Below are 17691 nucleotides of genomic sequence, written 5' to 3'. Positions count from 1 at the left end.
GCTTACAATGAAAATTTATGCAGCTATTGTACTCATGTTCAAAACAAAATACACAGGTCTCCAAATTAGTCGTTGCCGACAGGCCATGAGTAGAATGCAGTCAGCTCCTGTGCGTCTCTGGACATGTCTTACCACAGCAGTTACTCTCAGTCTTAGTTCAGGACCCACTGTCCACTGACCTACTGCCACTGATGCTGGCTCTCTTTTCTCTTCATCCCTGACATGTCTGTAGACAAGGGTTTCCCATTTCAAGGAAATGTGAAGATGCTCCTTTCACAGCAATTGCTAAAAATGATTTTAGCTATTTAAGTGATGGGATGATATATTACTATATTGGCAGTGTTTCACTTATTAACAATGAGTAATAGATATGTATAATGATAAATTTAGCTTTATGATGAAGAATGGATAAAATAATTATAATAAATTCAGCTCATACTTGCTTTTATATCTCAAATATGTTGCAGTATGGCTTTATTCATGAAACAAAGAAGAGTTAGTCTTTTTCCTCCTTTGAACCACTACTTGCTACTAAGCTAACCCTGCAATTTTTTATTTTTCATATTTTTCCAGTTTTCTTCCTATCTTTCCAGTGTTCTCAGCTTCAGATATGTAAATGCTTGTGAGTAATTAGGAGAGTTGCTTTGTATTCCCTTTGTGGAGGAAGCCATTGAGGGATTTTTTTTCCTGTTGATTGTTTGTAATGTTAGGTTTCCTTACCCCTGACCTGACCCCAGACATGTATTCCCCTAAGGAGCATGCTGATCTTTTGGCTACTGCCCAGCTATTGCTCCCATTCTTCTCCCTGGTGGTTTGAATAATTAATGACCATGATTTCTCTTTGTGTTCCAGCCTGAAAGAATAGACCCAAGTGCATCACGACAAGGATACGATGTCCGCTCTGATGTCTGGAGCTTGGGGATCACATTGGTATGTGTATGTTGACTCATCTTTGTCACAGTAATGTAACAAATTCAGAAGTGAAGGAAAATTTAGTCAGTTTTCCACCCCTCACAAAGAACTGCCTCTTATTTCTTCTAGTCTTTGATTTTATTGACCTGTTTTCTTATTTTACCTGCTCATGGCTGTAATCACAGGGACTACATCTTCTAGTTGTTGGAAAAAATGATGTTTTATACCTTATATATCAAACCATAATTGGTGATTTCCCTCAAGGTTTGATGACGTGCACTACTTCAGAGCCCTGTAATGAAGGGTTCTATAATGTCATCAAGGGCTCTGGGTCACCTTGGTCACTTGTACTAGGCAGTCGCCCTGAGAGCAGGAACAGAGGGCAGTTCCTGTGCAGGCAGTGCCGCAGGGAAGGCTCAGAGGCCCCTCTGCCTCCAGCCAAAGGGAGTGTGGCTGGTAGACCCGTGCACAGCATGTTTCAGGTCTGCCCGTTTGTCTGTGTGAGGGTAGCTCTACTCAAGTCTTCTGTTCAGTGAATGGGAAAGTCACAAACAACTGTGCTGAAAGTAATTCATTGGAGAAACAGACACTGCCTAGGTGACATTCTAAATGAAAGTTCTACCTTAGGACCACATGGAGAAAGAACAGCAAGAAATCTACTGTAATTTGCCACTAATGAAGCACAATTAAATAAACTCTTCTTTCTCACCTGTGGACTGTATTGAAATTTTGGTTCTATTTAAAAAGTATCTTTATTAGCTTATTTCCTTAATACCAAATTTTGTTTTGAAGTTTTAGATTTATTTTCTTGCGCTTGCTGTTTTACCAGGCTTGATGAGGTTTTTCTGAGTTTGGACAGCTTCTACAGCTATAACTACATTGGGTGTGAGTTTTTCGTCGCTAGGGGGCTGCATTAGTTCTCCTTGTTAGTTATTCTGCGTGAGTCATTTTGCCAGTCCCATGAAGTCTCTGCATTGAGACTTGAAGGGTAATAGCTCACCTCTGCAGAAGACCCCTTCTAGTTTCTCTCGTGACCAAATATAGAACACACCTCCTAGAATCTTTCCTATGCGGAAGCCACGTGACTAAAGGAGGAGGAATCCTTTCTTTTTCAGTCAGAAGAGAGCATGCAGCTTGGGTATCTTTAGGTCTGGTGACTGGCCCCAAAGACTGCAGGAAGACTTGTAGCTTTTAGCTGAGGCAACTATTTGCATATAAGACATTAAAAGATTCAGAAATACTTATCTTTGTCCAAAACAGTTATGTTTAAAAGGCAACTATTTACTTCATTTTAAAAACCAAATTTTTGTTCTGTGAAAGATTTTAATAAAAAAACTTTATCAAGTTTTTATAGTACATTTGGCTAAAATTTTTTAAAGCAAGTTACTCATAATTGCTTCATAACTTTTTATATGGATAACCTAATTACAAAATGTGTGAGATTAATTTTTAGGGTCTGAATTCTTTCACTTTATTCCTTTTCTTATTAAAACCTGTTCTCAGGAATGAATCTAATGAAATTATTCCTGATCCTGTGAATAATCAATAAGGTTTACTTCTTCTCAAGCATGTGCGTTTTCATTAAAAAGAAACCTCAGGCAAAGGAAGGGATTTCTGCATGTGTGTGCATGAATGCCTGTTCTCTTACCTGTGTGTATATACTTTGAGACAGGGATGAGCTGAAGGAGTCATTTTGGGGAGAAGCACCCCTTCCATACCATCTTTTTAGCATTTCCTTCTGTTGTATAAAATTAGTATTTGGCTCATTGACAAGAACCAGCCCTGAGCTGGAGAAACTCTGAAACTGTTTTCTCAGATGGTGCTCCCTCTTGTATGCCATCTTCCTCTCTAATAAGTTTGGAGTCTCATATATTATGACACCATAAGAAAACACCTGTCAGTGCACAGAAAATGGGATTCATTTAGGCCATGATGTAGATTTAGATATAGTTCTTGAAAAAAGCATGTTTCTAGGTTTTTATTATCCTCAGGTCAGAGTGGGAGAAAGATGAGAATACATTTCACAAATATTTTTGACCCATTACATATTGGGACGTACATCTGAAACATTTCTCAGTTCTGGTTGGGTATGATTTAGAGATACTGTCTTGAGCATCATTATTGGGCTTCACGGTGAAGGATGTACCTCTGACTTGGTTTCTTTACTAATGGTTATATCTGGCTGTGGTTGAAATTGTAGTAACTACAGAGTGGCTGTAGAATAGGATACACACATTCTTTCCTTTGAGCTCATTGGGCAGTTTGTATGTTGAATGTTCTTTTACCTTAAAAACTCATTTGACCACTGCTCTGGACATGGCTTTCCACTGAGATGACTATAAATTGTGTAGACATTGTACTAAAATAGTTCTAAATCCAGCCTTTCAGAACCCTGCATGTGAAGGAGTCAGAACCAGACACTGCCCTGGAATGTGCATTGTGGGGCTGTTTGGGCTCAAGTTTTGTGTTTCCTTTTAGCCCAGTTCATGAATTTGGTTGATCAGAATTCTTTGTATAATCTTGATTCTAATTTTACTTCCATTTAGTCTTAATAATTCTGAAGGTTCCACCTTAACCTGATAAGGATTTGATTCAAGGCTTTTATGAGAGTTTTGCTTGGAGCTTAGATTTTCAACCTGGCCGTTTCAGTGAGGAGTAGTAAATAATGCCTTAGTGTGTTTTGCTTTTTCCTTTGTGTTCTTTTTAGTACGAGTTGGCCACAGGCCGATTTCCTTATCCAAAGTGGAATAGCGTATTTGATCAGCTAACACAAGTCGTGAAAGGAGACCCTCCACAGCTGAGTAATTCGGAGGAAAGGGAATTCTCCCCGAGTTTCATCAACTTTGTCAATTTGTGGTGAGTACTTGACTTAATGAATACTCAGAACAATGCATTGAGAACAGTGAGGTTTACTTAACCTGAGCAACACTGGAGAAGGGGGCCTTCTTCACATCCCTCTGTCTTCTGAGCTGGGACTCTGGCTCACTGTAGCTATCTGGAAGGTTCCTCCTGGCTTGGAGAGGCTGTACTCTCTTATTCTACTGCTCAGGTGCTGTTAAAAGCAGATGTGGGTAGTGGAGAAGCATCTGCCTCTGGTTCCTAGTGTGCTGTACAAGGAGTACAGCCTAGGCAAGACCAATGACCTTATTCTGCTGTGGTTCTAACAGCAAGATGATCGCTTGGAAGCTTTTACCAAGTCAAGATCTTCCCCAATTGGACTTGCAAGGGTGGATTTCTGCTCTGATATAACACGTAACATGGGTGGGTGTGTGTGGTGGATCGGGCCCAAAGATCAGTTGGCTGAACTATATTATGGGCTTTCTGAAACCTTATTCCAAGGAAGATGAACCCCACACCTGTTAATGCTGTCTGTTTACCTTTTAACAGGAGTGTGTGTGTAGCAGGTGAGAATAAATATATGCAGATATGGTAATAATAGTCGTGCTTTCTGCTACTTTAGTCTGTATTTTAAATACAACCTGTTTGTTATTATTTGACTATTTTTAGTAATTATTGTTTATCCACCATGATTTTTAAGCATATATTTATGAGCAAAAAGCCAGAGTGTTTAGTATATCTTCTTCACATTCTTAAAAATGCTTTTGTTTTTCCCATAGTCTTTTTTCTCTCTAGGAATGCTGTTTCTCTCTGCTCTCTTTAGGTCCTATGAAACTTACATTTCATTGTCACTGCTTTCTTTTCACATATTAGAAAACACTTGTTTGACTCCAGTTTGCAAGTCTTTTTCATCTTCCTTAACTAAATTCTACTTTAGTGCTGGTTTTCAGAGGGAAGAGGAATTACTCAAGATTTTCTAGTTAGAAGAAGGCCATAAGGATGACTGAAAATGTTTTTATTAATTGGCACATATATTTGCAGTTTATGTAATTTGCATAAATTGATCATTTTATATATTCTTTTTTAATGAATGGTTAAAATCATAGAACTAGTTTTTGATAGTAAAAATGAATTTGAGGTTGGAGGAGAGTGGTAATTAAGACATGGTCCAAGATCAGGTAAATACAAACAAATGAAAATGCTTCTGGCAACATTAATTAGACAAGAAATGTCAGCAAGCGGAGGTTTTCACCTGGTCCTTAATGAAGCTGCACAGCTATAAACTTTTGGGCCAAAGAACACAGGATTGAGATACAAAGTGTGAAAATTTTTTAAATCTCTAAGGATAAATTAATGGTTTATATATAGTTTACCTCCCAGGTTACCGTTTTCTCTTAGATGGTACCTCTATAAATACATTTGTATATATTCAGAAGCACACATATTTAATTGTATACTTATACATACACTTATATATTTAAGAGTATATTTAGTATTCTTTGATGTAGCTATGATATAATTTTTCTCTAATATTCCTGTACTGCATATCCTAAGGATAAATTCTTATATTATAGATAGTCTAATTTTTTTGTGTTTTCTGTGTTTGGCAGGTTGTTTGCTTGTTAACTTTGTATCTGAAGGAAAAAACTACTTGATTCTTTATAATATTTCATTTGTGAGAAAAGATACTTAGGGTAAATGTGTCTTTATTTTAATAATGTTATTTTTATGTTATTGTAGCCTTACAAAGGATGAATCCAAAAGGCCAAAGTATAAAGAACTTCTGGTGAGTGTGAGACCTTGGGTATATTAGCTCTTTCCTCATCCTTGAATCCCCTCAGCATGCTGGGCCGCTGAGCAGGCAGTGGGCCTCTGTCATAGACAGCTTGACCTTATTGAGTATTTTTTAGAATGTCTTGAAACAAATATACTTGGAAAAAGAAAATTTGCCATCGTAATTTTCTTACTAATTTACTAGCTGTATTCTCATGGAAAATTTTGGCCTTGACACATTATAAAAATTACCCTGAAGAATTTTAGCATCCACTTTTTAGGAGCCATTCTTTACTGCGTGGGCTATGTATGTGTAATATGTCCATGAGAATTTATGGTGCTTGTTCTGCCTTAATTAAATGTTGTCATACAAATGTAGATCATACAGCCAATTCCTGTTTCTTTGAAAGTTCTCACCCCTGCTGAGGAACCAGGCATTTTAAGGAGTCACCTGGTCGTGGCATTGGTCTTGGCTGTGAAGAAAGAAAAAAACCACCTGTTTGTCACAATTTGCTTCTAGCTCTCTGGGATGTTAGATCAGACTTATCATCAACCCCAGCCATGACTAAAGATACCCGGTAGTCAGTGTGCTTAGAAGAGCAACATAGCAAAATATTGATAGAGAAAGACTACCAGGCAGATGGGGGGCCCGAGGCTTTGGAGACTGTAGTGCAGACATTCATAGGATTGGTTTCTGTTGACCTTCTTTTGTCCTGGGGGTCAGAAGGATGGAAACTGTATCCTTTTTGTTCAAGATTCACTTTCTGTGCCTGAGGGGTGGGAAGTTGGAGTTGCTGCCTCTGCCCTAAGACTAGCCCCTGGTACTTATGTAGTTTGGTTCTCAGACGGTGGCAGAGACTACAGCAGCGCTCCCTGCCTCTACACATTCTCCTGGGTATGCAAATTGATGTCCAGACCCCACTCCCAGGGCTGCCCCTCCAGCCCCAGCACTGTGCACCATGTCCGGGCATGCTCATACTCGTGAACATGTGTCCCTGCACTGTAGGCTAGGCTGCCTCTCTGAGCTGGGGCTGTAGCACTTTACAGCATTGGGTGGTTGGGAGCCTTGGTTTTATGCTGTGTCAAAATTGGGAACACTTCAATGTGGGATGTGAGCTCTAATACAAATTTTGGTGTTTTTTCTTTTTTTTTTTTCAATTTTCTTGCAGAAACATCCCTTTATTTTAATGTATGAAGAGCGTACCGTCGAGGTTGCAAGCTATGTTTGTAAAATCCTGGATCAAATGCCAGCTACTCCCAGCTCTCCCATGTATGTTGATTGATACTGCTGCTACGTCAGACTCTAGAAAAAAGGGCTGAGAGGAAGCAAGACATAAAGAATTTTAACCCTGTATCACAGTGTTTTTATTGCTCGCCCAGACACCACGTGCAATAAGATTGGTGTTTGTTTCCATCATGTCTGTATACTCCTGTCACCTAGAACATGCATCCCCAAAACACCCGATTGGTCACACAGTGTTAAGTGCTGGTCAGAGAGACCTCATCCTGCTCTTTCCTGATGAACATATTCATGAACTGTGGAAGTCAGTACGATCAACTTGTTGACTGTGATTAGATCACATCTTAAATTCATTTCTAGACTCAAAACCTGGAGACGCAGCTACTGGAGTGGTATTTTGTCAGACTTCCAAAGACTGGAAGAACGCAGGGATGGATGTACTATGTCTGAACAGAGAGACTTGGGCTGGCGTGAGAAGAGCTTGCACAGCCAACGAGACACATTGCCTTCTGGAGCTGGGAGACAAGGAGGAATTTACTTTCTTCACCAAGTGCAATAGATTTACTGATTTGACTTCTGTTGCTTTATAGTCACAGTCGATATTTGGGAATCGATGTGCTCAGCCAAATTCCTGTTTGAAATATCATATTAAATTAGAATGAATTTACCTTTACCAAAAATCATGTTGCATTCAAATAGGTGAACATTAAAATATTGAGACAGGACAGAATGTGTATTCTCCTTTACCAGTCCTTCGACTCTCCACTGGGAAGACTCAGGAGTCTGCCACTTGTTGAAGAAGGTGCTGATCCTAAGAATTTTCACTCAGAAATTGGTGTGCCGCCAACTTGATGTTCCGTCTGCCACAAACCACCAAGACTGAAAGAAAAAAAATAGTACAGAGGGCAAAGTTTACAGATGTTTTTAATTCTAGTATCTTATCTGGAGCAACTTGTAGCAGCTGTGTATTTCCCCCCTCTGTCCTGAGGCTGCAGCCTTTGCCATCATAACTCACCACCAGGGAGGAGGAACTAGTAGCAATGTGCCTTGATTGACTAGATAAAGATTACTTGTAGGATTACTTGTAGGCAGCAAAAGACCAAATGTCAGTTGTTTGCCATCACTGGTCCAGGTCTTCAGTTTTGGAATCTCTTTCCCTGCCTGTGTAGTCTATTACCACTATGTGACTTTTGCTTAATCTAGTTATTTCTCTCACACTTCCTGCCCCCCCCCCCACCATTTCAAAAACCTTTATAATTACCAGGGATGTTCCCTACCAAGGATTTCTAGCCCCACATCTCTCAGAGGCTCTAATATTTAAAAGGCAGAAAAACATGGGGCTCAGCTAATGTGGTAGGTGATGAGGAAGCATCTTTCTGGAAACGCGTGTGACCCAATGAGGATCTGAAATGGCAGTTCTTTAGATAAGCTCATCAGCTGCGAGAAGTCTCTAGCAGGTTACCATCATTTCTTGGAATTGGAATTCTACAAAAATTCCCCCAAACCCAAAACAATTCCAGAGCAGTTAAAAGAGGCCATTTAAACCTGCTGTCTTTGCTGTGCTTCCTCACTCACCTGTCAGCCAGGGCCTCCTGTGGCTGTGCTCTGTGCGGCCCCACCCCACCCCCCGACCCCACCCCTGCCCCAGCACCAGGCTTTGCCAGCAGCACTGTGAGTGGCTCAGGCATACTGGAAAGTGAGGCAGCTGTGGTCTGAGAGGCAGGTGGCGCCATGACAGAACTGTGTGGTGGCAGGGGTGGCTGTGTCTCCTCCAGAGTGACAGTCATAAACACTATAAAACAATAAGGGAGAATGGTGCTGTTTTAAAGTCACATCCCTGTAAATTTCAGAGTTCAAAAATGATTGATCACTTTGGTCCACTTGCCTAATTTTCCTATTTTCTCCCCCACGGCATCCTAACCCTCAGACTTCCCAGTGTTCTGAAAGGAAGCCTTGTTAGGTGTCTTCCTTCAACCACACCAAGCCATCCTCCTCCGTATCTCCCGAGGACTCGAGGAATTGGTTTCTCTGCTGTCCGTTCCCGTCTGGCTCAGCATAGTGTCGCTTCACCATTATACAAATGGAGATGAAAGCAATTCTGACTGTCCAGGAGCTAATCTAACCGTTCTCTTGTGTGGATGACCACATAAAAATGAAATTTTAGTGTATTAATCATAGATTATTATAAACTATAAACTTAAGGGCAAGGAGTTTATTACAATGTATCTTTATTAAAACAAAAGGGTGTATAGTGTTCACAAACTGTGAAAATAGTGTAAGAACTGTACATTGTGAGCTCTGGTTATTTTTCTCTTGTACCATAGAAAAATGTATAAAAATTATCAAAAAGCTAATGTGCAGGGATATTGCCTTATTTGTCTGTAAAAATGGAGCTCAGTAACATAACTGCTTCTTGGAGCTTTGGAATATTTTATCCTGTATTCTTGTTTGAATTCCTCCTCTATTTAAGATATATACATGGAATCGAAGTGTTTATGTAATAGTTCTATCCTTTTGCCTGCAGGTCAGTTGTAATAAATCTAGGATGTGATGATGACTTTGTAATTTGATTTTCTGAAGTAAGACCCTGAGAGGGGAAAATTAAGTAAATTCGATTAAATTATCTGTGCATTTCACATTGGGAAAATTCTCTTCTTTGGAAGTGTTTATGGCTTTTTTTCTTCTCTCCTCTTGTGGTTGCCATACCACTTTACTTTCTGCTGGAGCTAGTGTGGTGTAGAAACTCCTGAAATGTGTTTGTTGGTTGCCCTGACCTGCCCAGCTTTCTTCATGCTAAAGGGAAAGGGTGCTTACTCTTTGTTCTTCAACCTGTGGCATTGTGGAGAGAGACAACTTTTAAGAATCCAGTCTGCCTGGGCTTGGGTTGCGGTTACTGGCCGTGCTTTCTGCTCCTGGTGCCACGACTGCTGGAGACTGCAGTCACTCACTGTTCCCTGAGAGGGAGGGTTGGGTCCAAGGTCTGTGGAGGTCAGGCCTGGGGGTTTATGGATGGGAGGACTTGGAGGTGAGCAACAAGCCATGGAACCCTGGAAACTTGGAGAAGCCAACGTTGAAGCTTCAGCCCTGAATTTATCTATGATACTAGGACCTCTCAGTCACTGATCAAGTCCTGACTCATTGACCAGACATTAGTTCAGCACCTTACCCTTTTGCTGTTTCTGCTTCTCCTCTGATCTGAGATGTAGGAGATACCATTACAGAACCAGGTGTGGTAGGTATCAAACATTCTCCATGGAAGGGTGTGGCCGTAGGAATCCTGGCCTCTCCGCCTGAGCCTTGGCTGCTGGGGGAAGGTGACCCTGGGGAGTGTCCAGATCCCCCACTGAGCCCAGGCACAGTGTCAGGAGAGAGAGGTGGACTGCACAGCATGCTTTGTGGGCAGTACAAGTATTCATCTCATTTGACTGTAGCCTTCAAAGTCAGGCTGTAGTGTCCCCTTTTAGATATGAAAAGCAAAACAGCAGAAAACAACAAAGAAAACCAAGGCTTAGAGAAGTGAAGTTCTGACTCTGGTAACAGTAGGAGGGGAGAGCTGAGACTCAAACTCAGGGCTGTGACACCTAGATTCTAAATTAGAATTTAGAAATGGCATTAATTAAAAAAAAAAACTGACCCGAAAGAAGTGTAGAATTGAGAAGTAGAAGAGGGAACTGTAGTTGGGGTTAAACCTAAGGCTCATAAGCCTTCCCAAGGCCTGCTTGGTTATCTTGGACAGTGGTCCCCAACCTTTTTGGCATCAGGGACCAATTTCATGGAAGACAGTTTTCCATGGACAAGCTGGTGGGGGATGGTTTCAGGATGATTCAAGGCCATTATATTCAAGTTCCACTCCCTGCTGTGTGGCCTGGCTCCTAACAGGCCTGGATGGTATGTCCGGGGCCTAGAGGTTGGGGACCTCTGATCTTGGAAATGAGCATAAGTCAAAGGTTCTGGAGGTTCAGAGGCTGATACAACAGCAACTGTGTAGATGGTTTTCTTAAAGCCAACTGGAGATGCTGTAGCCCCTAATTCTTAAGTGGGGTGCCTGAGAATTCAGAATACCGGCCTCTATGCCCCCGTTAGCCTGATGGTGTTATGTGTCCAACACTGAAAATGGGGCTTAGGCAGGAATTTGAGGTGGCTCCTTTAGTTGGCTTTCAAGTGCACTTTCACATTCTGATTTCTCACACTTGTCATTGCTGCAACAGCGTAAAGGCATAGAAGGTCTTGAAGGTGCCGTGGAACATGGGCTGCCCTGTTTCACAGGCCCAGGGGTGGTTAATGTCCCCAGACCCTCGTTCAGGGCTCTATGCATCAGTCTCACCCACAGCATCTGTGCTTATTACTTGGAATGTAAGGGATACTGGTGGTTTTGAACTTGCTGGTTTGCTTAAATACCTCATTAGGTGGTTTGAGGGAAAAGTCCAGTCAGCCGTAGTGGCTCTCTTAGGGTGGGTACACTGTAAGAACACGTAGAATGGGCAGTTGATATTTGACTATGTAGTATAAGGAATATGTTTAGTGTGTGAGATATCAGTTTCCATATATGTTCTGGGAATTTAGACCAAAGCAGTGTATTATTTAGTTTTCCAAGGAATTCTTCTCAAATCTTGGAATCATTATAAGTGATAGTATAGTTCAATATCTACAGTAACGTTTTTTGTTGTTTTTCTGACATGCCAAAGTGTATTTATACTTGTTAAATGTAAAATGTGATTCTGCTATTTAAAATTGTTAATCCATATCACATTGTATAAAGTCACAATTGAGTTGTCATAATGTGTAATGAATCCAATCTTTATCTGCATTTGAAATATCTACAAATATTTTACTGAAGAACAGCAGAGTAGAACTGCTTTTTTATAACACTTAAACAGAGTTAATGTGAACACAGCTTTGTGAGGCAGACAGTATTGTTGCCTCAGTCCTGCACACAGGGCACCAATCATAAATAAGTAGGTGATTTGTTTAAGGCAATGATGCATTGTTGGAGTCAAGCATCTGTCAATGCACCGGTGTCTTGATGCTTTGTTGAGACTTTTCTTGTGAAACTGTGTGCTTCTTCTTGGACAGACTGATGAATTGCAAGGTTAGATTCTCAAATGGCTAGGTATTTTTTTCAAGCGAATACTTGTTACATACACATGATTCCCACCTGTTTTATGGACTACACTTATTCCAGCCCAGGTGGTATTCCATAGTTTCTTTTCTTGCAAGACTGGACCCCACCTCACTTTTACCTGTTTTTAGAAAGTAAATCCATTTCAAAAGATGAAGAATAGCTTCAGCTGAGGGCAGAAAAAGTGTAAGAACTTGTTAGAAACAGATTTTTTTCCTAAGGATGTCAGGGCCTTTCTTTGAAACTTGCCTTCTGCATACAGCTCTTTCTTCACCTCTGTTTCCAATTAGAAACCAAGTCCTCCTAATCATATTTGTTCCTCTCTAACCCCGTGGCATCACACACTCATTTCTTGCCTTGTATCTCTGACTCGTGTTCTTCCTCACCTTTGGTGTTAGGCTCTTCAGTTCTTCCCAGTGAATTCCCATCTCTTTCTTCAGCAGTAATTGAACCAGGTCATTCTTGTTTCAAATTCTTTAATGAATCCCTGTGATATGCCAAATGGTTTTAAATGAGTAGTTTTATTCAGTCCTCAGCACATGGGTAGAAACTATCATGCCATTTTAAAGATGAGTAAGTGGGCTCACTGCCTTTAGTAACCTGTCCTCTATCACAGAACCAGAGAGGAATCTGGAAGGGTCAGGGGTCAGGCACCTGTCTAAACAAGTAGACAGGGTCACAATTATACAGGGAATTGTACATCATGCCAGGGTTGAACTTTTATCTCCCAAATGTGGAAGAATCAAATGGAGTTATAAACAAGAAAGTGGTTTGATCTGATTTATGCTTTAGAAAAATTCAGTGACTGTAGGCTGGATGGAAGTGGGGAGATTTGAAAATCAGGGAAGAAACCTGTACTGTCCTTGGCAGAAGATGGGGGAGCTAATGCAATGGTATGGGGAATGGAGAAGAAAGGCTTTAGGAGGTAACTTGGGTGTGAAGTTAGATACATGAATCCCTGATCAAATGTATGGGGTAAAGAGGGGAGGGGAGCGGCTGGAAAAAGCATTTTTCAGCTTGGGTGACTCAGGTTGCTTCACAGTCTAGGAAACCCGCTGTGCTCTCCCAGGCCTTTTCTTGTAGCCCAGACCAGTTCCTTCTGTCTGAAATTCTCCACTTGCCCATTGAAAGCACCTGCTTATTTAAGACCTGGGTTACATGTCACATGTTCTGGGTGGCCTTTGCCAATGCTGTCCTCTGAGCTCAGATAATGTTTTTAAGAACACAAATCTATGCAGCATTTAATTATGTTTAGTTGTATTTACTTGCCTCCTTCTTTACTTGATGGTGAGTTATTTGAAGTCACTAAGCAATCTTCGTGATCCAGTGGTGTAGTTGGTCCAGCTGTCAGTCAGCGCCAGTGCTTTTCCGAGAAAATGGCCGTGGAAGCCTGATGTTCCTCTCATTGAAGATAGCATTTCATTCTATTGAGCCTAGATGATTATCCCTACAACAATTCAAAATAAATTGGATTTCTATACCCATGGCTTATCTCTGCTAAAAGAAAAGAGGTGAATACAGGTCACGGTTGGGGCTGTCCTACCAGTCAATAGTTCACAACCAAATTTTAGGTACTGAGAAAGCAGAGTAGTCAACTGTCATTAAGAAAGTACTAGTACCCTGGTCAGTGTGGCTCAGTGAGTTAGAGAGTCACCCCATGTACAGCAAGGTTGCAGTTCGATTCTGGTCAGGGGTCATGGCACATACCTAGATCATGGGGTCAATCCTGGGTTGGGGCATGTAGGGAAGGCAACCAGTTGATGTTTCTCACATTGATGTTTCTCCCTCTCAAACCAGTAAATGTATCCTCAGGAGAAGATTAGAAAAAGGAAAGTAATAATAACTTGTGTTTCTGACAGGATGTTAGATATCAGTAATGATATCCCTAGTTGAAGGAAATACATTAATAGTTACAAAATAAAAACACTTACTTTAAAATGCTTTCCTGAATTGGCCCAAAAGGAATCTGGGAAGCCTCCACATAAACAGAAGCAGGAACTCTTGATCACAACCTGCTTTTGCCTTTTTCTAGAAAGTAGATCCATTTTCAAAGCATGAAGAGTTATGTCCATTGAGGACAGAAAAAAGGACCTGCAAGGAGCAGCTTTTCTTCCTGAAGATGCCAGGGCCTTTAAAAGTTGCCTAATAAATGCTGACTACATACAAGTTTTTGCCTAGAGTTTTTGTGGAATCCCAGAAACCTTGAGCTTTTGTATTCAAAATCATGCCATGATTTACAAGCTTGGGAAACAGGGTGTGGCGCCTGCCTACCATGGGTTGGAGGCTAGGAGCTCAAAGGGCTAGCTGCAAAGTGGAAGGTAGAAAAAAAAATCTGATCTGCAGATCAGTTGGAGGTGGTATTGAAACATACTTGCCTTCATCTTGGCGCTGGATGGAGGGAAAATGTTAAGATGGCCAAGAATCTACACATAACCACGAGTCAGCTTCCATGTGGAGTCATGGTCTGAATTCACACTGCCTCTGTCATCCAAACCCCAAGCAGAGAGTTTAAACAGACCTAGGTTAGCAGTGCCCCCAGGAAGCTGGCAGGAGCAGATCACAATAGTCTTTGGAGGAATTTGCCTTCAATTTAAACTTAGAGAATTAGCACAGGCTCCGCTCAAAGGAAAAGGAAGAGCTCACAGTCAAAGATCACAAGCGCACAAAGATACGACATGTTAGGAGTGAGAACAAGGAGAGACAACAAGCAGTAATGGGGACTTGAATTATCAGCTATAGAATATTGAAAAACGTTTACTATGTAAAACAACTGGGAATCGTGAAAATATGAGCCAGGAGTAAGAGACTACCAAGTCCGTTAAGAGGTGAAAAGGATCAAATAACATTTTTGTAATTGAACAACATAAAGACTGAAATAATAAAGTGAATGGCATGGTGGAGACTGCTGAGGCCCCCCCCCCCCCCCCAGACCACACACATTCCCAAGATCTAGTTTCCTTTTTTCCTTTTAGCAATAAAAACATGGAATTAAAGAAGTGAGTTTTATCTGGATATAGAGTTACCTAGTCAGTGAGTGTTCCCTCCCCCCCCCGCCCACTTTTATTGAGATATTTGGTTAGTTGTTAGCTAATAATACTGTAATGAACACGTATGAAAATAAAAGTTGTAAATTAACCTATAGGTAGCTAACTAAAAATTTATATATTACCACATTTTCCTGCCTTTCCTGGTGCAAGGTAGTCATCCTGAATCCCATGGTCATCATTCATTTGCTTTTGTTTCTTACTCTAATGTGTCTTTTTCCTCCCTCCCTCCTTCCCTGGATGGATAGCTGGGTGGGTGGGTGGATGAATGGATAGATAGGCAGAAAGAAAAGGAGAGAAAGAAAAGAAAAGAAAGTAGAAAAGAAAAGAAAGAAATGTGGCGGACTCTGGCCAGCAGAGTTCATTTGTTGTGACTGAACAGGAGAATAAATGCACAGGCTGCAGCAATCCTGTGTAGAAAAAGGGAACAGCATGCCTACTCTCTCGAGCGGAGAGTGCCTTGATCCTTGCCTGGACAGGCTTTTATTGTTTTCCTCAGGTCTTACATCAGAGAAAGATTTATTATCTATTATATAGAATATTATTGTCTACATTTTAGGTACAATCAAGGAAATTAAAATAACATGCAGAGGGGAATGGTGATGAGCTGATTAGCTCTGTCCTTCGGAAAATTCACACAGGTTTTGTATATTATCTTGAATATAGACAATACACATTTGTTGTTTTAGACCAGGGTGATGGAGTTTTAGCAAGAGCAAGCCATAACAGTCTGTATACATTTTCAAGGCCTGATTCCCATGGGAAAACTCAGTTTGAAGGTCTGGCTCCTGCCCATCATTTCAATTCTGTAGGTTTTCCATGCAGAGCTGAGTCACATTTGCCAGGCCAAAACAAAGAAAGAAAGAGAAAGAAAGAAAGAAAGAGAGAAAGAGAGAAAGAAAGAGAGAGAGAGAGAGAAAGAGAGAAAGAGAGAGAGAGAGAAAGAGAGAAAGAAAGAAAGAAAGAAAGAAAGAAAGAAAGAAAGAAAGAGAAAGAAAGAAAGAAAAAGAAAGAAAGAAAAAGAAAGAAAGAAAGAAAAGAAAGAAAGAAAGAAAGAAAGANAGGGAGAGGGAGAGGGAGGAGAGGGAGAGGGAGAGGGAGGAGAGGGAGAGGGAGGAGAGGGAGAGGGAGAGGGAGGAGAGGGAGAGGGAGAGGGAGGAGAGGGAGAGGGAAGAGAGGGAGAGGGAGAGGAAGGAAAGGGAGGGAGGGAGGGAAAAAAGAAAAAGAAAGAAAAGAAAGAAAGAAAAAAGGAAAGAAGGAAGGAAGGAAAGAAAGGGAGGGAGGGAAAGAAAATACTTTCAAGTTTAGATTTTATTTTTAAATTTATCAAAGGATCACATTATCTATAATATTTTAATTACTTTCTTCTTCTTTTTAAAAAGATTTTATTTATTTACCTTTAGAGGGGAAGGGAAGGAGAGAGGGAGAGAAATAGGGGGTTGCCTATTTAGAGGGGTTGCCTCTCATGTGTCCCCTGCTGGGAACTGGCCTGCAACCCAGGCATGTGACTGGGAATTGAACCACGATCCTTTGGTTTTGCAGGCCTGCGCTCAATCCATTGAGCTACCCTAGCCAGGACTGAATTACTTTCTTCTTAATAGTCTGATGCTAAGCTTCATCCCTATTGCTTTTTGACTAGCGTGAAATGTTTCATTGCATTAAAAAGTTTGTTCTCCCTTGATGGACATTTTGGTTATTTCCCAATTTTTCTACTGGTATGAATATTCTTGTGTGTGTGTCCTGTTTTACAAGCACCAACAATTTCCTTCAGCTCTACACTCAAGGGTCAAGTTGCTGGATCATAAAGCATGTGGATGTTTAACTTTAAGAGGTAATACCAAACTGTTTTCCAAGTTTTTGCACCCAGTTTTTGCTTTACATTTTCCTCAACATTTGGTATTTCAGACTTTTAATTTTTTTTCATTTGAAGAAGTTAAAAATTGTATCAGAATGTGATCTTGCCATGACTTTCTCTAATCATTAATGGTGAGCAATCTATATGCTTATTGGCTAGATATGTCTCCCAATTCATATTTTCTGCTCATTTTCTCATTAGGTTATTTTGCAGTATTAATTTATTATTGCCATTTATATATTATTAATCCAAATTGTTCATGGGTGTCTGTACTAAAAATACCTTCTCTCAGTAGCTTATCTTTTCACTTTTTTAAAGGTTGTCTTTTATGAGCAAAGTTATGGACATCAATTATTCAGACATCAATATTTTATAATTCATGATTTTTGCATCTCCTTTAAAAATAATGTAAGATTTTAATCCTAAGATTTACGAATATTCATCCTGTACTTCATATTAAGAGTTTTAAAGGTATTTTGTGTATGTGTGTGATATTCGAGTTCTAAATCCATTTGCAATTGATTTTTCTAAATGGTATGGTTAGAAATACAATTTCACCTTCTCCCATGTGATAACCATCTTTTCAGTTCCATCTATTAAATAATCAGTTCCCTCTTTCCATGCTGATGAGGCATTCCACTTCCATAATGTAAAAAGGCTTCAAACATGCATGGGATTTTAGGCTCTTAATTTCCCCCCATTAGTCAATATGTCTCTCCCTGCACTGATGCCACGTTGCCTTTATTATGGCTCCGTAATGAATCCTGGCATCTGATGTTGTTACCAGGTGTCTTGGCTATTCTTGTGCCTTCTGTCCTCTGTACATTTTAAAAACAGTTCTATTGAGCTATAATTTACTTACCATACAATCTGGACTTTAATGTATTGTTTATCTGAAATACTTCACAAT

The 17691-nt window shown here is 40.4% G+C and overlaps 1 protein-coding gene across 2 annotated transcripts in view; it reads left to right on the top strand.

The window, feature by feature from the left end:
• The window catches only part of MAP2K4 (mitogen-activated protein kinase kinase 4), a 127094-nt gene extending 117693 nt beyond the window's left edge, over nucleotides 1-9401 (top strand). For both annotated transcript variants that reach the window (XM_037028341.1, XM_037028340.1), the window contains 4 exons: nucleotides 853-930; nucleotides 3620-3768; nucleotides 5491-5536; nucleotides 6693-9401. In XM_037028341.1, the coding sequence (XP_036884236.1) occupies nucleotides 853-930; nucleotides 3620-3768; nucleotides 5491-5536; nucleotides 6693-6806 (387 nt within the window). In that variant the 3' untranslated portion in view covers nucleotides 6807-9401. The remainder of the gene's footprint in view (nucleotides 1-852; nucleotides 931-3619; nucleotides 3769-5490; nucleotides 5537-6692) is intronic.
• Nucleotides 9402-17691: the final 8290 nt, after the last annotated feature.

This window comes from Sturnira hondurensis, unplaced genomic scaffold (assembly GCF_014824575.4).
Source record: "Sturnira hondurensis isolate 20B ecotype Veracruz unplaced genomic scaffold, ASM1482457v3 Scaffold0019835, whole genome shotgun sequence".
NCBI lineage: Eukaryota > Metazoa > Chordata > Mammalia > Chiroptera > Phyllostomidae > Sturnira > Sturnira hondurensis.
This window is presented reverse-complemented; position numbering and strand designations above follow the sequence as displayed.